Source organism: Lissotriton helveticus, chromosome 11 (genome assembly GCF_964261635.1).
Source record: "Lissotriton helveticus chromosome 11, aLisHel1.1, whole genome shotgun sequence".
Taxonomy (NCBI): Eukaryota; Metazoa; Chordata; class Amphibia; order Caudata; family Salamandridae; genus Lissotriton; species Lissotriton helveticus.
Window position 1 is genome coordinate 306,870,448 of NC_136072.1, and position 27,645 is coordinate 306,898,092.

The 27,645-nt window shown below is 44.2% G+C and overlaps 1 protein-coding gene across 2 annotated transcripts in view; it reads right to left on the reverse strand.

Moving 5' to 3' along the window:
- Nucleotides 1-27,645, reverse strand: part of KLHL6 (kelch like family member 6) — an 815,903-nt gene that overhangs the window by 431,080 nt on the left and 357,178 nt on the right. For both annotated transcript variants that reach the window (XM_078665473.1, XM_078665472.1), the window contains exon 3: nt 5,551-6,000. In XM_078665473.1, coding sequence (XP_078521599.1) covers nt 5,551-6,000 — 450 coding nt within the window. The remainder of the gene's footprint in view (nt 1-5,550; nt 6,001-27,645) is intronic.

A 27,645-nucleotide genomic window follows, 5' to 3' on the forward strand; every position in this document is an offset into this window, starting at 1 on the left:
GTGATGTTGTGGTGTCCCAGAGTGATGTGGTGGTGTCCCTGAGTGATGTGGTGGTGTCCCTGAGTGATGTGGTGGTGCCCCTGAGTGATGTGGTGGTGTCCCTGAGTGATGTGGTGGTGTCCCTGAGTGATGTGGTGGGGTCCCTGAGTGATGTGGTGGTGCCACTGAGTGATGTGGTGGTGTCCCCGAGTGATGTGCTGGTGTTCCCGAGTGATGTGGCGGTGCCCCTTAGTGATGTGGTGGTGCCCCTGAGTGATGTGGTGGTGCCCCTGAGTGATGTGGTGGTGCCCCTGAGTGATGTGATGGTGCTCCTGAGTGATGTGGTGGTGCCCCTGAGTGATGTGGTGGTGTCCCCGAGTGATGTGGTGGTGTTCCTGAGTGATGTGGTGGTGCCCCTGAGTGATGTGGTGGTGCCCCTGAGTGATGTGGTGATGTCCCCGAGTGATGTGGTGGTGTTCCTGAGTGATGTGGTGGTGCCCCTGAGGGATGTGGTGGTGCCCCTGAGTGATGTGGTGGTGTCCATGAGTGATGTGTATCTCTCCCACATACCAATCTTATTGCCTCAACCTATAATCCTGTTGCAACGCTTACCAAAGAACAACAGCCTACATTTACTGATGTTAATCAGAAGTACCACAATGAGGTACAAATCTTGACATTGATAATGATATCTGCTAGCTGTTTTTTTTCTTCTCCCCCTTGTGTTCTTCTTTGTAATAATGTTTGTATTACTAAAAATCCCAATAAAACTATTTTGAATAAAAATAGTGGAAAAGATTTTGATTTGACATATCTCAATGATCCCAGAAAAAAATGGCCAGAAAAAAAAATTACGTGTATTTAATCAAAACATATTTATGTGAAAATTAAAACCCGTACAAGATATAAAGGTACCAAGGTATCACAATATGTTGTCACAATCAAGGCATGTACATTTCCATTTCACTTTTTCTGCGTTTAGTTTATATAGATAGCACTGGTCTGCAACTTCTCCCAGCTCAATTTTTTAGTGCGCTGATAGTAGACGTGCTATGGTAAAGCGAGGAATGTGTCACAGTAATGCAGAGAGCTGTAATGATGTCAACTTGTTATTTACTTTCCAAATCTGAATGACTGAGCAAGGCGAAAGGAGAATCAATCAGCCACAATGTGACCCAACATGCGGAAAAAATACAGCAAGTCTTAGAAGCCAGCAATGTGGGGGAAGGGAAAAGCACATGTAACTAGGGCAATGTTGCATCATTTATTTTACGCTGGGTTGTATTGCTGTCTTTTCCCCTCGATTGGATGTAATGTTTGCAGCTCTTAATCTGTCTGAAATCAGAGAAACATAACAACAAAGCGTAGCGCATGTAGAACGCCAAGGGAGATGACCCCGGGGGCTTGGATTGTAGCAGATTTTTTGCTGAATTCTATATTGCTGAATCACAGCTATGGAAAGATACTGTAAGTGCGCGATTTTCTTGTGTATCTTTAAAAACTGTAATTTTGTTTCACTGGTACCTTCCTCTTAGTTTTATGTGGACCTGGGGACCTATTCTCAAGCTAATTTCCTGGTGTGGTGTGAATGTCAGGGTCACAGCGAAGTGGAACATTTTGTCTGTTTACATTTTCAGCAGCAGGGATATTGAACTTCACGCACCCTGATACAATTGTGTTTTGTAACACGAAAAACATGCTTTGTAGCTAGTATGGAAATGATGCATCCTTGATTTGTGAATTGTTCTTAGCATATGTTTACAAGCTTATGTCTGAGTGTTTTCCACTTCCATTCGTTATAGTGTACAAAGGTTATCGGCCAACAGAAACGCCTCCACAATATTTTTATACCGGGAAGCAACAAACTGAATTTATTTTGAACTTTAAAAAAAAAAGCATTGGCCATGAAAGAGACACTGCCTCGCGGCTGTGAAAGTGAAAGCACAGCTGTGAGACGCTCTCTGTAGTGGGGGAGGGGGATGGGCAGGGGCCGTTGTAAGACAGATTCCTCTGAAGTCTGATACGAGGCAAATGGTGTTTATGGCTGATGGCGTGTGAGGAGAAGTGAGGACGAGCGCGCGCTGGGGAAGCTTCACGCTTGAATGCTTGAAGTCGGAAGGGTGGGAGGGAACGAGCATATGGGGGTGTGAGGAGAAGTGAGGCCGAGCGCGCGTTGGGGAAGCTTCAAATGCCTGGCTCGGGGAGCAAATGGGAGCGAGGCTGATGGGTTTGTGCACGCGCGTCTCACACGCGTGCATCACATGAACTGGACGTAATCCGCCCTTGTTCAAGAGTTTGTTTCCCCTACTATATGCTCTCGCTATTAATCCCTGCGGGATATAATAGCTCGACCTAAAAAAACTACCGTCCAATCTCGTTCATCAATCTGGATTGCAAGATATATGCAAGATATATGCAAAAATCCTAGTGAACAGACTCAATGCCATTCTCCCAAAATTGATTAGCAACTCTCAAGTGGGGTTTCTTAAATATTGCATGTCCAACGATAATACCAGACTACTTTGCAATGTCTTGGAAAAGGGCAAAATAACAGCCTCTCCCTCTGTTGCCATCATCCTGGACACGGAAAAAGCATTTGACAGGGTGTTGTGGTCCTTCTTGGAACAATGCATGTTATCTTTTAACCTGGGGAAGACTTATATAGACATGGTAACGGCCCTCTACACCTCACCTCTCCGTCTGCCCGGATCGTCATCAACCGCTCCCTATCAGAATCATTTTGCTTAGAACAGGGCACCAGACAGGGCTGCCCTCTCTCACCAGCTCTATTTTTTCTGGCCCTTGAACCCCTCATCTCGGATATAAAACGGAATGATGATATAATGGGCGTGGAATTCAGTGAGACGCTAGTAAAACTGGCCGCATATGCGGATGACATTCTGGTGGTTACAGAACACCCAGATTCTTCCATCAAGGCTCTCATGACCACCATAGAAAGATATTCTGTTCAGTCTGGCTACAAATTGAACCGTGACAAGTCAGAGGTTAAACCCCTGAACATATATGGCACCAGAGATATGCTGGGAAATTCCGGCCTGTCTTGGCAGACCGGCTTCATTAAATACCTTGGGATTGAATTTGGTACCACCCTTCTTGAAACACTCCAGCGCAACGAGAAAACCACCCTAGATAAAATGTAATCGCAACTAGACGGATGGTCCCCTCGATTCATAACATGGTGGGGGAGGGTTGAGACCATCAAGATGATAATCTCTCCTCTAGTGAACTACCTCATCACGATGCTGCCCCTCACTTCATCTCCGGATTTCCACCACAAATTAGATGCCCTACTTACTAAATTTCTCTGGAAAGGGAAAAGAGCAAGGATTAGCATAAAGAAAATCCGTCGGGATAAGTCTCTAGGAGGGGTCAACTTAGCAGATTTCAAGCTGTACCAAACAGCTTTCCTCACCAAACAAAGCTCTTATTGGTTGACACCTCCTGCCGATTACACCCCCGTTTGGCTAGATATAGAAAAAGCCCTTTTTAGAAAACTCGCTCCAGCGGCCGTTTTGACCGCGAGCCTGAACACGATCACTTGCTCGAAATCCATTTTACAGAACACAAAAATCGCTCTTCTGAAAGTCGATAAACTTCTAGACACCAGCATTCGACGCTCTAGATGGGAATCGATCTGGCATAACCGCATCATGTTGTATAAAGACAAACCACTACATAATGACCTTTGGGCTAAAAAAGGTATTTTTTCCCCACACCAATTGTATAAGGATTCTTACCGTCTCTCCTTCAGGGAACTCCAAACTAGATACAGCCTTGCTCCACTTGAATTCTATAACTTTCTGAAGGTAAAGTCGGCGATTACTAGGGCAAAACTCTCTGCAACTCCCGAACTACTTTTCTAGACTGAACAGACTAGGCCACCAGGTGCCCTGGATTTATAAACTCCTACGCCCACAACACTCCAATCTTAATAAACACATCACACAGTTTTGGGAATCACACTCCTCTTTCCCAATATCTGACGCAGACTGGGCCAAAACCTGGGAATCAACCATGAGGTACAAAATCAGCCCTACACTTTCCCAGACAAAATTTTGGCTACTCCATAGAGCTTTCTGAACACCAGCGCGTCTCTTCGCTCACAACATTAGAGACAATGCAATCTGTTGGAACTGTAAGGACGGTGATGGTGACCTAGAACACCTCCTACTCAAATGTGTGTGCGTGGCATCCATTTGGGATAAAGTCTTTGAATTTCTCACTAACGTTTTCTCATTCTCCCCCCCCCCCCCCCCCCCCCCAGAGAAATATCCTCCCTGGGCTTTGGCTTCCTCAATGCTGTGTCCCTTACTGACAATGATAGGGCCTTACTAGATCTACTCCTCGTGGCTGCAGTAAAAGTAGATCAACTTCCGACTGCCGCCTTTGTAACAACGGTGCAGAGTCATTACTGCATTTAATTTGTATATGCCCTGCACTTCAGAAACTAAGGAAAGTGCCTTTGTTACCACTCTTGAGAGTTGCTCCGGTGAGAACCTGCAGGGTGGCCGTCATCATATGCCTCAGTGGGTCCTGGATAAAACTGTCTTGCAATACCATAAAATTTTTGGAGTATGCTGCTCAGGAGCTGGGAAATAAGGCTGCAACCAAAGAGGACTCAGGAAAATAGGTCTGGACACAGCCGCCCATGGACTCACCTTTATTTTCCTAACGGACTCTCTTGTTCCTTTTCCCTAGCACTTCAATTCGTGCACCCTGATCCAACTTACATCGCTTCCCCAAGTTTTACTTTCCCTCTTACACCACTTTTTGAAAAGCCCACGAAATTTCATGTCACAAAAGTGTACCCTGATCCAACTCATAACACTTCTCCAAGCTTTACCATTCCCCTAAGACCACTTTCCTGAAAAGCCCGTGTAATTTTATATTCCTTTTCTTTTCTTATCCTTCTTTGTTTTATTTCGACTTGAAGCTGTTTTTGTGTGGTTTTAAAAATGTAAATATTGACCAAATGGTGGTAAGATCCACCCTTTTATGATTTTATTATAAATGAAATAAAAGTATTATATTGACCTTTCAGGCACCGTACTGCTGTGTTACTATCCTTTAGGATGTTACAGGTTCCACCTTGGAACCTTGGGGTGGTTGGAAGTGGCAGGTGATAGAGGAGTTTGCTGAAGCCAGTATGAAGAACGGTTGCTCCACCATCTGTGTCAGGGTATTCTACAAATAAAATGCTTTTTGTTCATTTTGTCTTATGAAGTATCTTTACCTTAACACATTTCTATTTTTATTGTAACACATGCTTTCTTTGCCACTAGTAATTCATGGAAATAAAAAGCTGTCTTTCGTCTTGAAGGCCTTTTTTAGATTAGTAACACTAGCAGAGCTCCTATAGTCCTAAAATGTTGGTTTTGAATGCACTGGCTGATTCTGGGGTAAACTTTTATCAGAAGCCATGCTGAAGATGTATCTTTCCTCACACTTATTAATTACGTTTGCTTTAACATCTTAAGGATTTAAGACAAGACCCTTCCTTTTTCCAGGTATCCGCTTCCCCTGTTTTCATACTATGTGTCTACAACTCACCTCATTGCCCGATAGGTGGTACATCCTTGCTTCCTGTAGAAGAGGGAAGACCTCAGGGCACTGTCTAATGAGCTCATTGGCTTCGACTGTCTCTACAAAATACCAAGGATCCAGAAGAGGAAGGCGGACATTCTCCAGAACGTAAGGAAGGAAGGCCAGCCTCTCTGACTGCCGGTAATGCACCCAGCTGATGACGGTCTCAAACACCTGCGCCTCTTCCGTCACACACAGGTCGTCGCTTTTTAATATGCAATACAAGATGTCGACAGGGAGTTCCATGAATTCCTCATGGGTTGAGACCTGCACAAAGTTCTGGATGATGAAGTTCTGCACTCGGTGTTTCAAAGATCCTAGAGCGTGAGCGTCAGCCAGTCTCAAAATTCCCACACAGTTCTCCGGGTGAAGTGCTTCAGTGAGGAAGCCTGCACACGCATCGACCATCCGTAAAAACTACAAAAAAAAGACAAAAAAGAAGGTTGGAACAAGAGTTCGGTTTATGGAGAATCAGACCGAGGTATTGCCATATAGATAAATACATATTTATGGCCAAGTACTGCACACAGGCAGATGGAACAAAACCCAATGTTGTGGATGTCATTTATACAAATAATGAACGTTATATATAATTTTCTATCGTATTGCAGAGCACCCACTAGTTTAGAAATCATCAAGAAATAAGAATGGAAAATGTGTTCAGAAATATGTGGCTAAGCAGCCGAGCACTTTGTGTTACTAAAAGCCTGCTATGTTGCTGCCATTTTGAGCTATATATACCACTGTGGCTAGAATTTTCCACAATCTCTTGTTCCACAGATACTGGCAATACGGCTACTTTCCTTCTGCTTCCCACACTTAAGGGCAGACTTATCATTCTTTCATGCATTCTTTCACACAACGCAGCAAGCTGCGCTGTACTGCGTGAAAGGGCAGGAATATGATGTATATATCATTATAGTAGACATTCCTGTCCTTTCTTAGTGCTGATGCACTTTCAGCTGCCAATGCAGGCACCCTCGTGCCATGTTGTAGGCAGTGTTGTTTTTGTGCAGGAAGGGACACCTTCCTGTATAAAACCAATCCTGAGAGTCATTTGTCCCTTTTCTATGTGTACTGCAGAATGCAGCACATGTAGAAAGTGGAAAAAAACAAGGAGCAATAAAGATATTTCTCGTTGTTATGCCACACCTGGGGTGGCAGGGCATTTTGACGCATTCACAGGTCTACCACTAATGGTAAATCCAGAAATGCGCCAAAATTCATGGATGGGTGTGTGGGAACACCCAAGCTCCACTTGTGGAATTCCTCCCTGCCGCAGAGTAACGCAGTTCCTTTACAAATCTGGGCCTTAGTAGCTAATATCTGACAATGCTGGTTCCAGACATTAAACAGCCAGATTTGGTTTACCTACAAATTAAATGGCAATTACACGTCTCACAGTTTTGAGCCATGCAGTATGTAGCATAAAATGTTTAAATGACACAAGACTAAAATAACATATGATGTCACCTCTCTACTTTCTCGAGATACCTCCCCCACTACTAATACCCAACAACAACGTACCTCATTTCATATCAGATGTGATCAAGACGAACCCTCAGTTTCAAGGATGATATACCCTCAAAAGAACGTAAATTAATATTCAAGCTTTCAAGCATTACATGTTAATAACTATTCAGGTGTTTACAACAAGATTATCCTGACTTTTACAGAGATTATATTTCTTAAGTCACCTATAAATTTCGCTCGGTTTAATTACAGGTGTTTCGCATGAGGCAAAATCGCATGCAGAATTTCCGGCGTTAAAATATCATGTAAAATAGTTGCATGCGGAAACACACTCAAATGTACCTGCATGTGCAACTGAAAAACCTGTCATTAAGAGATGAGAGGTAACCATATCAACATGAGCAATTACTATCTCAATGTTCCTCCTGCCCAGAGCAGGTGTAAACCATGTTCAAAGTATACAAACCAAGTAGAATGTGTAAAATACGTAAATAGGAGTGGTTTAATTAAAAAAGAAAAATAACAAAAGATAAAAAGCTGCACACAGGTGACTGCAATTAACCACAGGCTCTTTAAAAGCAGCCGATGCCCCTTTGCACACTTTTCACTTTCATCCTAATCGTGAAGCAGGGGCTTATAGCCCGTCTTTGACGAGTATGAGATACAACTGAGCATTTAGCAGGCTCTCTTTAAGGTGCAGCAGAATGAAGAGGCATAATGCCAAAGGAACTGGGAAACAAAAGGCACAGAGAGGTTCTAGAATTCAAAGACCATGCCTAAAACCCCCTAAACATTAGCCAACCCTATTCATTAAAGACATACAGGCTTGAAATGGGACCAGACACCACCTCCTCAATATCACTGTGGAGTCACTGAAACTAGACACTGTTAAGAGGACAGCATTACCACTAAGTCAAAGTTCTGTGCCTGAAGAGGAGGGGGTTCCTAGATGTAAAATTGATTGTACCAAAATAAGCCTAAAGTTATCAAAGGTAACAAAACAAATCTACAGAATTAGAAAACAACACACCATAAGTGCACAGATTAGGATGACCACTTCCTTCCAGGTCATTATGGACACTGGATATGATTTACATTTTGGCAGTTGACCGGTCTTCCTGTGGAAAAGTAAATTTTGCCATGTTCTGTGTCCCTACGCGTCCTCCATCATATGTTATGTGTGCATGATTAATATGCATATGTATTCCCCATGTTCGATTAAAGACGCAATTATAGTTGTGTCCACCTCTAGTATGCCAGTTTTCAGTTCTCATGAATACTACGAATATCAGACCTATGTAAAGCTACGTTGCCACGTTTCTCAGTGTGCACGTTATTTCATTGTAAAGTCCCCGTTTCTAGGCCTCAAAAGGGCCCGGACACCAGATTCAGCTCCTGTCTCCTGAAGCCCTCGCTGAGGAGCGACACGGCCCCCACCTGTATCCCTGACCCTTCACTCACTTCCTGCCTCACAGTGCCCGGTTCAGCCTGGCTCTGCCTCTGAGTCTGCCAAGAGTATGTTATGATTCTAGTTATCAGTCCAGTCCTCCTTCTCTGCATTCCTAAAGCTACTGAATCGCATCAATAGTTACCGTCATAGTCTAGCCTTTACGTCTCCATGTAAGAGAAATACTGTATTAATGATCATTTAATATTCTTCATCACGCACTACATGTAGAATAATGCATGCTCCAGTCTTAGAGTCTGTCAGCCTTTCCCCTCCTGATTCTTAGTTTATATCAACATGTTCTCTAAACATCAGATACTAGATACTGCTTAGGTACATGTCGCCCCGACTCTCCAGACTTCAGTCTCTGCTCCTAGTACAGAGTTCATAGCCCCCAGCTTCTCCTAGTAACACGTCATTGTCAGTTTGCGCGCACCACCAGGTTAGAGGTCCCGGCTCCTTAGGTAGCCCCCTCCATGTTTCCGCCCCATTCATGACATATTCTGTTACGTTTGCATCACATGTCTATGTATACGCCCTGTTACACCCACTTTCACCCTTATCTTTCGCGACTGCTACGCGTCACACCCTTTGCTCCACCCACTGCTCCGCCTATCATATGTACTGTAATGCAACTGTTTTACTATATATGCTTGTGTACTGTTATTAAATGTTACGTCAGTCCTTTCCCCAGAGCTAGCCATTCCAGATCCTGCCCCCAGGCAGCTGCCATCCTATTCCCGTGCAGGTTGTCCTGTTCCTGTCCTTTATGCTGTAATAAACCTGCAAACTCCTACTACCTCGAATCTTGACTCTTATTTTATTGAGCTATCTGTTATTGCTATGCCTAGTCAAACCTAGATCCGGTATTATTTATTTATATACCACATAATGGCGCCCGAATAGGGACTTGCCCTTTCCCCACGCGCCGGTGAAGCCACGCGTGCCCCCTGACCCTCTACAGCCGTGACGGAACTCTTCTGCGCACCGGCAGATATTTCTGCTTCAAGTATCCCTCAGGCCCACGGAGGAGACGGAGGTGGCGGTCCAGCATCCAGACGAGGCGGTGGAGGAACGCGGCGAGTCCCGACCAGAGCCCAAGCCGAGAGTCCAAGGTCCGAGGTATCCGGAGGCCCACCCGTAACAGAAGTCCGAAGTTCGTCCGTCCGGCGTCGAAGCAGTCCAGTCCAGTCCGAGGCCTTCCGTTCTTGCTGCCCGGTGAGTACCGTTGCTGGGGTAGTATCTAGACAGGGTCAATCCAATTGTCTCTGGTCCGTGGGGTTTGGTGGTACACATATCCCAAACGAAGTGTCCACTTCGGTGGATGCGGGTCCTGACGTGTCTCTTTATGAGACCGGTAAGTTTCGTACTGTTCTAGCAGTACATCTAGTTCCTGTCCTAGTCGGTTCGGTTCTCGAGAAAATTCATGTATTCTGTTTTCCGTATTCCAGGTAGTATTCTGTTCGAACTGTTATTTTAAATGTCATTCATGTATATTAATGTCGTGGTATGAATGTGGAGTAATTATCGTGTTTATTGTATATTGTATTGTGTCCAGATTATGGTTCAGTCATGCCGTTATTTTCAAAACTGCGTCAGTTAAAAACCAGAAAAGGTCTGCTAGAAGCAGCAGTTCCTGTCCCGCCTAGGGACAGTCCAGGTCATTTTATGTATCAGAAGCATGGCATAAGCGCCATATTGTATCTAGATTTATGGGTAGAGTATACCAAAGAGTTAGAGGAAAAGTATAGATGGCCCGTATCAGGTACGTGGGATGCCGAGTGCATCATGAGAGTAGAAGAGGCATTATGGAAAAAGAAAGCCAGACAGTCACAGAAAGATGCCATCGAGTTATGGCGCAAAGAATCCCATAAAAGAACAGAAAAAGAAATCAGAAAGTCAGAATTAAGTAGAGAATCCTTAGAGCGAGCCCAAGAAAAAGAATTAATCGAGATAGGTGAACGAGTTAAAACCGAACAATCAGACAGACAGAGGAACGCCCTCATTAAGGGTATGTATCCTCTTCTTGCCGAGGGCTTGCCAAAAGCGACCCCGGAGGCATCCAGTAATTTCCCGCCGCCATTAGTTCCGCTCAAGCTACGTCACAAACCGACCGCAGCTGATATTTTCCTCTCGTCCTATTTGGACGACACAGTCCCAGAATATGCAAATCCTGTTCCACCAGCTCCTGTAAATAATGTAATTCATGGTCCTCCAGCCACCGGGGCACCTGTTACAGCACCGGTTACGGTACCCCCGGTCCAGCCCGTAGTACAAATTCCCGCCACATCAGTCACCTTGCCAGCACGAAGAGTATCAGTCGACGGTTCCAGTTTAGGGGCCGCAGGAGGAGGTCCTCCTCAGACCCCGCCGCCAAATAGACGTGCAGGAGCGGTCGAGTTACATGAACGTGCGTTACAGCGTACGCCTAAATATCAGTCCGTTGCAGAAATCAGGCGAGCTCTTACTGAATGCTGTTATGATCCAGTTCCAGGCGAGGATAGTATGGTTATATTTTCCGTGCGTGTTAGGCAGGTGTCCGAATACTTGGTCACTTTACCGAATATGAAGGAGGATCTAGACAGAATATACCGTTTCATCCGTACAGGGGATGATCCAGAAAGTATTAGTGACGTCATGTCTCAAAGGAAAGTTGAGATCCAGCTCATGATATTGAAGTTTCTGATTAATTGTCTAATAAGGGAACAAGATTATCCGACCAAAGATCAAGTCGAAATGAGAACCCTGACAAGGTGGAGTGAGAATATAGCCGAGGGTAAGCACAAGACTATCAGTAGTATAGAGAGTATGTACAAGAAAATTCGTAAGGAAATAATAAGGTTACATGATCAACGTAAGGCAGCACAAGTAAGCGAGAAAGAAAATGACTCTGCGGAAGAGGTAGAGGACGAGAATCCCGCCAGAATAGCGTATGTAGGAAAATCTAGATTTCCAGACCGCCATTTACGCCTAGAACACAAGTCAACTTTCCATTGTCCAACACCAGAACAAGGTTCTCTAGAACAAGTATTCCAAGCTACTGACCATATTCTGAAATCACGAATCGGTTATAGCGAGTTAAGTACTATGCATGAACAAGAACTAGTCCGATCAGCAGTCCGATGGATTACTGATTCTACCACTTTTCCAGACGAAATAGTGGCACAAATGTTTCTGAAATTGCCCCCAGCCGAGCAACGACTGGCGGGTATGTATATGATTCAACACCTCATTACTTTGTATGAGGGTCAACATTCTGATCCAGGTCCGTTACACGATGTCCTGAACGAGTTACTCCAGTATAAATGGAAAGGTTTAGGTACTGATTTAATTAGTGTCATTCTAGAACAGCGCCACAAATATAGAACGTTTTTGAACCCGCATTTTGTTCATGTCTCACCCCCAGAAAGCAAACCCTTTTACATAGATAGACAGAACCCGTTACGAGAAGTGCATCCAGTTAAGACAGAGGGTGGTGAAATGCAACGAGTGTTTGTTTACACCCCGATCACAAAGATGGAACTCTTAGAGATGAAAAAGTTAATTCCCTGTCATGATAAAGATCCAGCAGGGTTCCACCGAGAATTAAAGGACATGCTCCGTATGGGAGAATACACGTATCCAGACGTTATTAAAATGCTAAAAGTCTTGTTGCCCGCAGGGGTATATGAGAAACTTAAGGAAAAGGATTGGGAGGTGGGAGAGAAAAAGATCGATTGGGCAGTTCTAGAAGCTGAAGACAAGGCACGAGTACCAGGTACCGGTCTTGGAGATAAATGTAAAGAATTACCAGAATTGTTAATTCAAGTTTTGCCCAGATTATTAGCAACTAGAAAAGAAGACTGGGATGCAATCTCAGCCTGTAAACAGAAACAAGATGAAGATACTAGCGATTTTTACTCTAGATTTGAAAAATGTTTTACCATAAACAGTGGCCTCAAGACAAGTAGTGAGTCATACCCTCATCTTTTTGTTACTAAATTAGTCGAGAATTCAAGTCCACAAGTTAAGAACCGAGTTTTGAAAGTCGAAAGTACCTGGCAAGCTAGTACTCCGTCCCAGATGTTACAGATGCTCCAATACCACCAGAATAGAATCAGAGAAGAGCAAGAACATGAGAGAAAACGTATGAAAGACACGAAAATGAAAGTACTAGTTGCACAATCTGTTCCTCAAGACAGTCAGAAGAGGGGTCCGAATCAAGCCAGTCATCCTGCAGCTCCCGTTAAAGGAAACTGCAATTATTGTAAACAGCCAGGTCATTTTATAAACGAGTGTGCAGTTCTGAAACACAACATAGCTACCGGTAAAACTAAAGAAAGACCACGTCCGCCTAGACAAGAACAAGTTACACAGACTCCTCAGCCACAGAATGCACCACAGACAGTTACAGCACCGCAGCCTATTGCTGCAACACAGCATGTTACACAGCAGATGTACCAGTATGCACAGTCCGAGTATCCAGAGTATCAGCCATATTCATGAAACAGCCTAGAGAGGGAGGTAGGCTTGCCTCTCATCGAGATACCTGTAGATCAAGAAGGTCCCTATGTTCACAGTCAAGTATTAGGGAAAGATAGAAAGTTTCTGATTGATACAAGGGCAAGTAGGACCACCATCAGCCACGCCGAAGTTCCAGGGGCTCCACTCTCAGGCTCTAGAAATGTTTCCCTTGGATTTTCAGGAAAGCCTATTATAAATGAAATATCAAAGCCAGTTACTCTAGAAGTAGGTCCATTGTCCCGCACTACTGATCTGTTACTAACTAAGTCATGTCCAGAAAATCTATTAGGCATTAAAACACTGAAAGAGTTAGGTGCAGTAATTTGCTGTTCCCCCGAGGGAATACGATTGTTCCTACGTGACTTCAAGGGTCACTATGTATTACGAGATTTTGATCCCAGATTGTCTAATGTTCCGCAGCATCTATGGGCGCGAGGTCCAACTGATGTTGGCTATATGCAAATCACACCCCATCGTGTGACTCTCAAGCCAGGTGTAGTCCTGCCACGAATCAGACAGTACAGATTGCCACCTGAGGCTGTAGCAGCCTTATCCAAAATTATTGACGAGCTCATGGCTCAAGGAGTAGTTGTAGAAACTGAATCCAATGTATGTAATTCTCCGATCATTCCAGTCATGAAACGTACAGATCCAAATGCACCTCCAGTATATCGATTAGTGATTGACCTTCGAGAACTTAATAAATGTATTATTCCCCAGTACCCAGTTGTCCCAGATATCTCTTCCCTATTGACAGCCATTGATTCCGAAGCTTCATTTTTTACAGTCATAGACCTCAAAAACGCGTTTTTCAGTGTCCCCATTCATCCAGACAGCCAGTTTCTTTTCGGATTTTGTTTAAATGGAAGGAGCTATATGTTCACACGCGCTCCTCAAGGTTTCACAGAAAGTCCTAGTATTTACAGTCAAGCACTCAAGAGACAACTAGACAACATTCACATGCCAACTGACACTGCCCTGCTCCAGTATGTCGATGATCTCCTGATCACAGCCCGTTCTGAACGTGCTTGCGAGCAAGCATCACTTACAGTCTTGTATTTCCTTGCCGAGATGGGGCACAAGGTGTCCCCTTCGAAGCTTCAATTCTGTGTCCAGCAAGTGATCTACTTAGGCCACTTACTGTCCAAGTGGGGTAGGCAGCTGACACCAGACCGTATCCAGTTAATAGCGAGTCTTCCTCAGCCCAAGACCCAGAAGGAGGTACGTGCTTTTATTGGCCTTACTTCTTATTGCAGACAATGGATTCCTCAGTATGCATTTCTAGCTAAACCACTGATACAGTTAACGACACAGGAGGCAGCCGTATCGACTGTCCTCCCTTGGACATCTGAACATACACTTAGTTTCAATGAGTTAAAGAAAGCCCTATGTCAAGCTCCAGTTCTAGCCACACCAAACTACAGTAAGCCTTTTACACTTTTCGTCACTGAACGTGAAGGTACAGCATTATCTGTCCTCACACAAGATCAAGCAGGACAATACAAGCCCTGTGCTTATTTTTCGAGCACATTAGATCCTGTAGCCCAGGCTCTGCCCGCGTGCCTCAAGTCAGTTGCAGCCACAGCACTAGCTATCAGACAAAGTGATTCCATAGTATTAGGACACTCCCTGACAGTACAAGTTCCACACTCCGTGGAAGTTCTTTTAAACCGAACACAAACTCAGCACTTGACAATTGCACGTTTAACAGGTTATGAATTAACACTGTTTCAGCCACACATAGACATCAGACGCTGCAACGTCCTAAACCCTGCTACATTGTTACCATCAGTTACTTTGAATCCTGCCACACACGACTGTGTGGAAGTAGTTAACATTACGACAAAGCCAAGACAAGATCTGGCAGATATTCCATTACCAGATCCCGACCTGACACTTTATGTGGATGGTTCATGTATGAGAACAAGTACAGGAGAACTAGTCGCCGCGTATGCAGTGACTACTGACACTGACGTTATTGAGACACACCGTATTGACACCCTGTCCGCTCAAGCAGCAGAGCTAGTTGCTCTGACACAAGCCTGCATACACGCCAAGAACCTGAAAGTTAATGTTTACACAGATTCACGCTACGCATTTGGAGTCGTACACGACTTTGGAGTGCTCTGGCAGGAGAGAGGTTTCATGACTTCTCATGGAACCAAGATTCAGCATGGTCTCCTTATTCAAGCTCTGTTAGATGCAATACATTTACCGACATCCATTGCTATCATGAAGTGCAAAGCACATACGAAAGTTACTGACATTATTTCCCAGGGTAACGATCTAGCAGATCGCACAGCCAAGCTTACAGCACAGACTCCAGACATTTCAGTTAACCCGACACAGACACTTACTCCAGATCCGACTACATGTATGACAGTTAAGGACCCTACTCAAGATGTCATAGATATCCAGTTACATGCTACTCCCGATGAAATCAAGAAATGGTCCGAACAAGGAGGGGTCCAGACGGATCAGGGATGGTTGACGAAGGGTAGAGCCACATGGTTTCTCCCCGACTCTATGGTTCAAGTCATTATTAATACCGCACATAGTCCAGCACATTTAGGAGAAAAAGCTATGTTAGACAGTATCCAGAACATTTGGTTCAACAAGCATTTACGAGCTGCAGCCAAGCAGAAAGTCCGTACCTGTATGATATGTTGTCAGTTTAATCCAGGTAAAAGTGTCCCGGTGGAACAAGGTGGATTCCAGCCCCCTGACCACCCTTTTGAAGTCCTCCAGATGGATTACATTCAGATGGAGCGATGTCGAGGTTTCAAGTATGTCCTTGTAGTTGTATGCGCTTTGTCCAGGTGGACGGAAGCATATCCAGTCCCAGATTACACAGCCACGACTACTGCCAAGCAGTTGGTTCGTGAGTTCTTCCCCCGTTATGGACTCCCTAGAGTCGTATATTCTGATAACGGCCAGCCATTCTCATCTGAGTTGATGAAACACGTTTCCTTGTTGTTAGGGTACCAGTGGAAGTTCCATTGTGTACGCCATCCTGAAGCAGCTGGTCTCGTAGAGAGACATAATCAGACTCTGAAAATTCGCATCGCCAAAGTATGTCAAGAGAAAGGTGTGGACTGGCTAATAGCTCTGCCAGTTGCCCTGTTCTATATGCGCATGGTCGCACATTCCAGATCAGGTCTGTCCCCGTATGAGGTCGTTTTCGGCCGCCCCCCTAACATGTGGGGTACACCTAGACCTCGAAGTATTACCGATGTTTCAAGTAATATGCTGACAGATTACCTAGCTTCCTTGATGTCTGCCCTCAACTCTTGTCGTTCACAGGTTGCCGCCGCATTTCCAGACAATACCGAGGTGGCACCGCATGAAATCGTTCCCGGATCCATGGTCCTAGTGCGAAATTTTGATTGTTCAAGTCCGCTGGAGCCTCGCTGGAAGGAGCCCCGACAGGTCCTCCTGGCCACCCGTACAGCCGTGAAGTTGGAGGGACGCAAAGGCTGGGTGCATCTTTCGCATATCAAAAAATGTTATGGATTGAAGCCCGTTTCAAAGAACATTTCAGATCATTTGAAAGACTGCCAAAGTACTATTCTTAAGGACTGTCCCGCAAAAGACAATGATACTGCACCCTCCCTGTTAGAGAAAACTCCGCAACAGGAGTATAAATTAAAACTAAGGTCTAGTAAAATAAGTCAGCCAGTTTGATTGTCTAAGTCCTCCCCTAGGTGAAACGGTTAGACCGGTTTCTGACATGTATAAAATAGACCCCCATAGTGAGAGAGTTAGTCAAAACTCAATCCGATGTATCGTTTTTCTAAGTTTCGTTTTGTTTCTCAGCATTATGATTTCCTGCACCAGTTATGCATTTTACCTGTATTTTCCAGTTTCTCATGTAAATAAGTCTTCTAATGCTACAGTAGAGCACACGTTTAGTGATCTGCCTCCTCATGAACTCTCTTACCACCTCGCTATGCGTAACAATTCCTTTATCCGCATGTTACATTACTCACACCAGACCAGCAATGCCACTAATTGTTGGGTGTGTGGTCGACTCCCCCCTTTCCAGACACCGAAGGGAGTTCTGCCACTCTTTCCTTATCCATTTTCACATAATGGTTCGTGTGGAGCATGGTCCACGTTAACGTCATCCTCAACAGATATGTCTTTTCTTAACAGTACATGTTTCCCAGACAAGCAAGGACTCCCCCACAGAACAGGGTTAGATCTAGAGAATGAAGTTTACAATTTAGGTAATTATTCTTCGAATTTTATGGTCCTGAATGTTCAGTCTGATACTACTCCAGACTTACCTGCTATTTCAGTACTACCAGTCAAAGGCGAATTATGTGTCCGAAATTATGGTTCCGTACATGTAGGGCATAGTGATTGTACTACTATTGTCAAGTATAGTGACAGTGGGAAATCCATTTTTAAAGCTTCACGTCATTCTTATTTTATTTGTGGTCAGACCGCATATGTTCGTCTGCCCCTCGATTGGGAGGGAACCTGTTACATTGCCTTCCTACTGCCACCAGTTTTCCTAGCCCCATCTGATTATCACAGAAACACACATCTAGTACACATTAGACATAAAAGGGAGATCGAGTCCCCAATTGTCGATTATACTGAAACCACTCTAGAACAGTATACAGATTTTAATAAAGGTTTCTTCTTCTTTATAGGACCTGTTCAGAACAGTAAGCTAATCCGTAGGTTAACCAGAACCCTTGAAGCTGTAGTAAATGAGACTGCCTCTGCTCTAGGTAATTTAACTGAAGAGCAATCTGCTATGAGATTTGTCGTGCTCCAAAATCGTCTCGTCCTTGACGTCATACTGGCCGATAGGGGCGGGGCCTGTAGAGTCATCGGATCTAGTTGCTGCATTTTCATTCCAAATAACGCGCCGTCTGTTTATTCAGCTATAACCAGACTTCATAAAATTGCCCATCTGTTACACCAAGACCCAGGCACCTGGACATGGTCCGGTTGGTTCTGGAATATAATTTCCGCCTGGGGATGGAAAGTCTTGTCCTTTCTAGGTATTGCAGTAGCGATCATATTCAGCTGCTGCCTCTGTATACAATGTGGCCCTGCGATTTGCGGCATTTGTGCTACCTCTTGTATTCCTAGTCCCAAGTCCCGTTCTAAATCCCGTTCCAAGAAAATTCGAGACGAACAATTGATGCTGTATGAAATGGTAGATGGTATCATGAATATTGATGTTTCCTGATGGAAACGTAGTGACAAGGAGGGAATGTGGAAAAGTAAATTTTGCCATGTTCTGTGTCCCTACGCGTCCTCCATCATATGTTATGTGTGCATGATTAATATGCATATGTATTCCCCATGTTCGATTAAAGACGCAATTATAGTTGTGTCCACCTCTAGTATGCCAGTTTTCAGTTCTCATGAATACTACGAATATCAGACCTATGTAAAGCTACGTTGCCACGTTTCTCAGTGTGCACGTTATTTCATTGTAAAGTCCCCGTTTCTAGGCCTCAAAAGGGCCCGGACACCAGATTCAGCTCCTGTCTCCTGAAGCCCTCGCTGAGGAGCGACACGGCCCCCACCTGTATCCCTGACCCTTCACTTACTTCCTGCCTCACAGTGCCCGGTTCAGCCTGGCTCTGCCTCTGAGTCTGCCAAGAGTATGTTATGATTCTAGTTATCAGTCCAGTCCTCCTTCTCTGCATTCCTAAAGCTACTGAATCGCATCAATAGTTACCGTCATAGTCTAGCCTTTACGTCTCCATGTAAGAGAAATACTGTATTAATGATCATTTAATATTCTTCATCACGCACTACATGTAGAATAATGCATGCTCCAGTCTTAGAGTCTGTCAGCCTTTCCCCTCCTGATTCTTAGTTTATATCAACATGTTCTCTAAACATCAGATACTAGATACTGCTTAGGTACATGTCGCCCCGACTCTCCAGACTTCAGTCTCTGCTCCTAGTACAGAGTTCATAGCCCCCAGCTTCTCCTAGTAACACGTCATTGTCAGTTTGCGCGCACCACCAGGTTAGAGGTCCCGGCTCCTTAGGTAGCCCCCTCCATGTTTCCGCCCCATTCATGACATATTCTGTTACGTTTGCATCACATGTCTATGTATACGCCCTGTTACACCCACTTTCACCCTTATCTTTCGCGACTGCTACGCGTCACACCCTTTGCTCCACCCACTGCTCCGCCTATCATATGTACTGTAATGCAACTGTTTTACTATATATGCTTGTGTACTGTTATTAAATGTTACGTCAGTCCTTTCCCCAGAGCTAGCCATTCCAGATCCTGCCCCCAGGCAGCTGCCATCCTATTCCCGTGCAGGTTGTCCTGTTCCTGTCCTTTATGCTGTAATAAACCTGCAAACTCCTACTACCTCGAATCTTGACTCTTATTTTATTGAGCTATCTGTTATTGCTATGCCTAGTCAAACCTAGATCCGGTATTATTTATTTATATACCACATTCCGCCAGGTTGCGGAGGAGGCGATGGCAAAAGTTTGAAATATCCGTTAGCCCAGTGGACATTTCAAGCATTGACAGGAATTTCTGTCAAGTTGGTTCCTGCAAATGCATTGTAACTTTGCAGGATGGCTCCGTAGGGCAAGTTAAAAAAAAAGAAATTCACAAAGAAAATCCCAAAGCTGGATTTTCTATTTGAAGAAAAAAGGCAATGCCCCCCTGCCCTGGAAGTTGTCACCCTTGGCAAGGCTGGCATTGAGCACTTTTCAGTGCCCCTTACCACAGGTTTTTCCTGGCAGTGACGGGCATTGAATAATGTCTATGGGGCTGATTATGAGTTTGGCGGTTCTTCAGCAGACAGTGCAATGCACCATCCAATGTAGGACCGCAAAACCGGTGGTGTGACCGTCTGTCAGATTATGACTTCAATCCTGGTCTGGTGAGACGCTGCAGTACCGCCAGCATATTTCTGCCTCTGATGCTGCACAAACCCCAAAGGATCCTGGATCTCTCACAGTTGCAGTGGTCCTGTGACGGTCCAACCACTGCAGTTGTAATACTGCTGGCATTACCGCAGTCCGGCGGTGGTCAGACCTACAGACCGCTGAACTCGTAATCAAGCCCTATAAGCCTGCCCATCTAAAAGAGATGAGCTGGCATGTAGCCAAACTTCTGACAGCCCTTACTCAGCCAAACCTTGTACAAATTACACTTTCCCTGTCCCAAAGGCTTACGTATTGTTGGTGCTGTACGGTAGAAAAATGTTTGCTGCTCCCCCAACAACCTCCTTCTCCACACATTTGCGCACTACCACCCTGCATGGGGCCCTTTCATCTCTCCTTAGATCCACTTTCACATTCTTTTTTTTAAAGAGCTACGTCTATAGAAATGAAGGAGGATATTTACTAAATTTTCAAGCAACACAGCACAGTAACCAAAGATACCACACTGCATTTCGTGAAAGGAGGAAAGCATAACAGCACCACTTTTACTAAGCTATGGCATTGTTGCTCTCTCCCCCACAGCACTTGCATAATTTAGGCTATCTTGGGCCAAAACGCACACCCTTACACCATAGGGAAATGGTGTGTGTGTGATGACAAATATAGGTTTTGTACTGGAAGGGTATTGTTCCAGTACAAAATACTATGGGGCTGATCATGAGTCTCTCGGTCATAAGACCACAAGATTCGGGCTGGCAGTGGTCTGTCCACTGCATTACCACTTCAAACGTTGTTGCTGCGGAGGACCACCAGCTGCGCCATGGAACAGTGGTTCACTGGCTGTGGTGGAACTGTCAAACACAAGAGGGGTACCAGGCTGTTCCTAAAGGGAGTGCTCAGTGGTCGAAGACAGGTTTAGGATTCTATAGGACAACGGAAAGTGCCTACAAATGGGCATCCATTTTGTTGGATGTAGTGGCCTCACACACCCTTGCGAGTGTCATGCTTCATCATCGGCAATGCTCCTCGTTGGGTCAGCGGTGCAATACCCAACGGGCAACACCTCAAAGAGGGGCTCTTTGGCGGAGATCTTTTTCCAACTGCCGTTTAGGTGAAGTGCGGGTGTGGGGCCAGGGGGGGGTTGTAGACATACAAGGGAGTTAAAATGGGCGTAAGGGTACCAGGATCAATTTTATTCTGGAGGTCCCTAGGCTCCAATTAAAATTTAAACAAGGATTAGACTTGTAGGGAAATAATGTATCCTAGTACAAGGCTAACCTGGTGTGTGACTGGGTTGACATGTTTCTCGCTACTATGTCAAATTGACTGGCGATTCCTCAGGACCAGTGTCTAACTGTGTTATTTAAAAAGATAACTGTCTACAGTGTAGCTGTTCCGATATTTTGCATTGTCAAAATAAGGGGAAGTAGTGTACCTGTGTTGCGCTCAGTGTTCCTGGATGGGGAGAAAAAGAGAGCAATTCAAACAGTGTACATAAACCTGTGACAAGGTGGGTGACCTGATAGCACTCTGTGTTACATGCCTGTGGTTTGTGGTACTAGCATGTGATTAAAACAATTAATAATTCATCCTTGGTGAGCACAGTGTACAGCATGCTCATGTGGAGAAACATAGTTAAAAACAAAGCTGCAGTATTCAATAATTGACACAAGTTTTTTAGGCACTCACCTATCGGGTGGTGGTAAGCTACAACAACAGTACCCGGCGGGTAGAACAGCGGGTGAACCTCATAGTGAATAGGCTGGTAGATACACAACTGGCATTAGGCATATATCAACATTAGACATCTTTCATATGTAAAAATGCAGTTTCATAATAATGGTCTCACTTGTTTCTATACCGTATGTTGTAGTATAATTAGACTTGTCCCTTGAAGTAGTAGAGGTATCAAGGGCATTTTGGAATTAAAAATGGCTGCTAGAGTTTGGGAAACGAGCAGTCTATTTACTTAGATTTGTCCTTGCTCACTCCTTGTGATGAGCCTACCTGTTTAATGCACTGTGCCCCAAACCACCTCCAACCGTAAATATACATTCACTCGGCTTAGTTGAAAAACATGCCACACTCTCGCAGTTGTCTTGCAATCAGCAAGATATCACATATGTCACTCTTGTCATGGACCTTGTATGCCCCCTCCATAATCTCTCCCAGACTATTAACTAGTCAATCATGCGGTTGATAGCGAGTCTCAACCATACTAGTATCTGGATTGAGGTAAAGGAAATGTGTATATAGGGGCAGGTCATCTGATCATGGGGCGATGTGAAATACCCAGTATGACCGAGTGCTGGTCTAGAGCGCCCGGCTGCAGATTGCGCGCCGTGCTGCTCGTCCCAAAGACATGCTCTGCTTAGAACATGGATATGTAGAGAAATCCATAACAAGGCTGCGGAACGGCAAATTTGTGTGCTCTCAGGTGCCTGGCCTAAAGGGTGACTTACTTTTGTTATCCCGTGTCTCCTTCATTAGACCTACCCCTCACCGCCGGTCCCGGGTAGATGGGTTCTTGCTCGCATGTCCTCATTTTGTAACAGGTCTATCACGTGACCGGAAGCGTGTGTGCGTATTCCGGGGTAGAGGTGGAGCTCACCAGGAAGTGGTAGGTGTTATCACTTTCGGCGGACATTTCTCAGTGGTGCTCGAGAATCGGGATATGTGAAGCTTTTAATGGGGAACGGTGAATGTTGTGTCTTAAACCTGAGGTAAACTATGAAATTTAAAACAGGATTTTTATTAATCGGACTAATCTTACTTAGTGGTGTTTTTTTACAAATAGGGGCATTGATGACTAGTTTTGTCCCGTGGATGAAGGTGTGTTCCTTATGTCTCAGGATGAACCCCATGTGTCTTCAAGTGCCCGTTGGATCTAAGTCATAGTTTACCAGGAGATACCCAGGGTACTAAGAAAGGTGGTTGTTCTTAGTGTACCGGAAAGCTATGGAATGATCATGGCATACCACCAACCAAATTGAATTGGTGTAAATATTGTAGTTGTAGTGGCTTGCTGTCCAGTAGATGTAATGAGGATAGGTGGGGCGCATAGTAATGATGGTTCATGTTGGAACATGAGGCTGCGTTCGTGTCAAGTGTTGGCGACCCAGTTTCACAGGGCAGCCCAGGGGATATCCTCATTAAGGCCTGTGGTGTCCGTGGACAATCGATGGATCCACCTTTGTTCTTTGTAGAACAAGCTTTGTTTAGTTGAGCCTGCATTTGCTTCCAGTATCAGCCACTTAATGGCGTCAGCACTGTGGTTGAATTCAAGAAAATGCTTGCACATCTTTGTGTTGTCCTCTTTGCAGTGAAAACTACTGCGATGTTCCGCCAAACGTGTTTTGACCGGGCGTGTGGTCATCCCCACATAGTACAGATTGCAGGGGCACATGATGAGGTAAATACATTTAGCTGTGTTACAATTTGTGTGGCATAGTAGCTCCCATGAAAAGGTCGGGGTTAGTTGAATAGATTTGTATGTACCAGTGAATGGACAAACGCTGCAGGACCCGCAAGCGTAGTGACTCGTGACCGGTGGTAGATTCCACAATGTGCGTTGGCTAGCCAGGCGGGGTTTCCTAGGTCTTGTGTGTATCAAAATATCCTTCACATTTTGTGACCGTTTGAAGGCAAACCGTGGGAGATCAAAGTTCATGTCTCCAGTGTTCAAGATTTGCCAATGGCGTTTGAGTGCCCTTTTGACTGCGTTGGACGCTGGTGTAAATGTCGTCACACATGTCAAAGGCTCCTCTAAACCCGGGTTCTGTTCCTTACTTTCTAGTAGACCATCCCTGTGGTTGTTAAAAGCTCTTTTCCTCGCTCTTGTGACTTCCCGGTTCGGATAACCTCTCTCCAATAGATTTTTGGACAAGAAGATGGACTGTTTCTTATATTTAGCAACTTGGCTACAATTACGCCTCACCCTCAAAAGTGGTGGAACTGCACCACAATGAAACATGCTGAGTGGGACTGGCACAGTCCAGCTCAGCAAATTACAAGTTCCGCCATCACCAGCCATTTCATGGTGGACGCCCAGTCATGAAAGGCTAGCAGTGGAGGAACAAAGGGGGCCCTATAGGGCCCTCATGTCCCCCACCATTGGGATACATGTAGGGCGGGCACACCCTGTGCCCCCCTGTCTGTATTCCCCCAAAGTTCCAGCACAGCATGGATGTCACCATCCATGCAGTGCTGGAACTTTTTTTCCGCTCCCATTGCAGTGCCTGTTTTCCAGGCACCACCATGGGAAAGGCGAAGGATCATCTCTCTTACACAAGTTGAAATTGTAATAAGATGGACTGTCCTTGAGCTGCTTTGACACCGCTGTGTCAGTGTTGAGCTGGCACAACTGTTCCAAAGTCATAATCCGGCCCTACGCTTTGAGACAGTTTAACACTTTTCCCACTTTGTATGTGTGTTGTACAGTGCAGCATACATGCAAAGTTGGAAAAAGTCAGGAACATCAAAGGCCTCTGGTAGACCATATAGTCGAAGAATATTTTGTATTACTTTGATTCCTGTTTTCAAGATCTTCTGTATGTATTTTTAGTTATAGGATTTACTGCTTAATGAAAGGAATCTTAGTAGCTTCATCTTGGAGAGAGCTAATGGGTTGTTCAATTTCTACCATTCTACCTACCATACTGATCCAGCGGTCCTCAATCCGTTGACGTTTTTCACTGGTGCACACATGAAAGGTTTTTAGCCCCTTACACCTCGTCCAGGATGGTGTCAAGAACTGGCATATGAGAGGTTATAATAGGTTAGGAGCATGGGTAGTCGTAAACATTTCTCAAGGGGCTACAAAGTATGGTCTATGTGGTGCCAGAGGGCTGCATTAATGCCAGCACTGTGGGAGTGGGGTCTTGTGGGAGGTTAAGGCAGGCGTAGGGGAAGCAAATAATTTATGTGATGTGGTCAGTGATTTATGGAGTTATTTTGAAGGGTTCATTCCATACTTCCCTCTAAATTAAGCCGCTACTCTCTAGAAGTGTTGTAGATTTGACAATACTTTGCTACTCTGCATCTGAATTGCTATCCCTCTACTGCAACTTGGGGTAAGCCTTCTCTGCTTGCTATCGTATCTTGGGAGAAGCAAGTGTAAAAAGAAAGCAACTTGACAATTGAATTTAAATTAAATAGAATTGCACAATTTGAAACTGAAAACCTAGAATCAATCCTGGCTTCCTCGCTTGACCAAATTGTTTGATGCTCAGCAATTGCCTAATTTCACTTTGCTTCCTTTTTCTTCATTATGCAATATAAAAGCAGCTTGAAATACATGCATTCAGGATATATACTGTACAAAACCTATGCTTGTACTTAATTGAAAAACTATAATGTTGTCCATGTCAAATAACAACTCCAACCATCCAGCGGGTTCTATGTGGCAACTGACTTGCCTCTTAATTCGTTATTCACATTGCTGTTAGGGTATGAGGAGGCATAAATATTTCTACACTCCGTTCAGTTAAAAAAACTTTATTCGGTATGTATAGAACAACCATAAAAGTATGCATACATTGAAAACTGATTACATTACGCATAAAAAAACAAGACAAATAGCATCCAGTGCGCAACACGGGGCCAAAATTAATCACATCTAAAAACCTACATACGTTAAAACTAAATACATTACATATAAAAGGAATCGGGTATTAAAAAACAGAGCAGGCAACGTGTGTTCTATGACCTGGAGCCAAAGTTAATCACATTTAAAAGTCTTAAAATATTCTATTTAAAAAGGCAGCACAAATTCTTAAAAGACGTCGGGCCAATGCTATAACGATGCAACAATACTCTTGTGTGCATTAAATGCATTTATAATAAAAAGTGCTACATTGAGGCAAACCCTGGCATTGTTAAGTTCGGAGAGGTATTTTATTGCAGCAAGATGTGAACCACTGCCATAACCCAGTAAAAGTGGGTTTAAGTAGTAATTTCTCAAACCTGTGTAAAAACCACAAAACAGCATAATGTGCACAGTGCTCTGTTTACTCTGTCTGTCCCATGGGCAAGGACTCGTGACTGGAGGACAACTTTTCATTTTACGGAAAGGCACTAAATGGTGAGCAATTCATAATCTAAATCTAACTAATACAAAACGGTGCATAAGATTGGGAATGTATGTTAAGTAATCTTGACAGCCCACATTGGAGGTAAGTGATAAATACAATTTTACAGTTGGTTTGCTACATTCACCATCAAGCGAACTTCCCTACCATGGTTCATAAAAGTTTCTCTAATGGCCAACTTCCTGAGTAAAGATACTTTAGTAGGATTAGTCCGTATTGGCATCTTGAATAATTTACTGAACAATGAACTGATATAGTTTAACCAGGGAATCTTCATCGCATTATCCAGGGTAAAACAGTCTAAATAATAATTGACTTCGTAAAACTGGTTTCTTCCTTAGACCATACGGAGTGCCAGAGCAGTACTGGGCAAGATGCACCTATATCTATAAGATACTGTAGCTACACTTCTTTGTGTATAATCTCTGAAGCTGCAGAGCTGGGTAGACTGAGGAGGCCTTTGAGGTAACTATTTTCCTCTGTCTGTAATACAGAACAATTATGATAGCCCCAAATACCAGCCCCATATGTTGCAATTTATAAAACCCTTGCCCTATAAATAGTTTTCATCTCCTTGACTGGCCTAGGAGTGCGTTCGTCGAATAATGACGCCGTGACTGCGCGTCAATCTGATTGCATGTCTCAGAGATTTATCATGATCTTCAGTATCCACTGACGTCAGGAACCACAAGACAGACTTTTTTGTGGTGTGGTTTGCAGTAGCTCAACTATCTGTCTATGAAAAACGATACTACACCCTAACCATCGTATTTGACGCTAAGGCCCGGGTGGAGGTTGTACTACCTACTGCGGGACTGTGGATTTTTTAGCCTCACACTCTACAATATTTCCACGGACTGGTTGATTCAGACATTACTACGGTTTGACCAAGACTGATATACCTCTCATATCTAAACCACGTCTTTGTACTGTTTTAAGAAAATATTTTTCATGATTTTACTCTTGAAAAATAAGAAGGAATAAGGAATAATAAAAGGATTGGGTACACAATGTCCAAGGCCAGTATTCTGGGTCCACTCGACAAATCTATTCATACACTTTTTCTGCCCTGAGGAACTTCCTTTAACAGGAACGAAACGCGTTGGCTGTTGTCAAGTTGTTTTTATGAAGAAAAATAAATATTTTTTTTAAATAAAGTGACCAGTTTGTGACTTCATCCCTGGTGCTGCCTCCACCTTTGCATTGAATTTTGTCTCTGGATTCCCAGTGGGACTGAGCTGCAGCAGGTCCCATGGTGGGCTGGAACAGGACTTCACTTAAAAAGGGACTTTATGATTGATGTGCTCAGCACAGAGTGAGCTGTAGGTTCATTTTGTTGTCCTAGAGCCCAGTTTTGCTGAAATTCTAAAAATACCTTGGGTGCATCTAGCCATTTTGCTCCTGACATTGGTAATCTCACGAGTCCACGACCTGTTACCTGGAAAAGTAATGCCCAGGTAGCAAAAGGTATCAGCCGGGTTTACAGGTGATTTATCCATAAAATATGTCCTACTTTGTTTGTCCCTTGCCCCACAGACCATAGTATAAGTTTTACTTTTATTAATAATTAATTTCCTGGCAGCAATAAAAGCACTAAAAGCATTCATTAAACGTTGCAGTCCCACTGGAGTCCTGGCCAACAGGACAACGTAGTCTGCA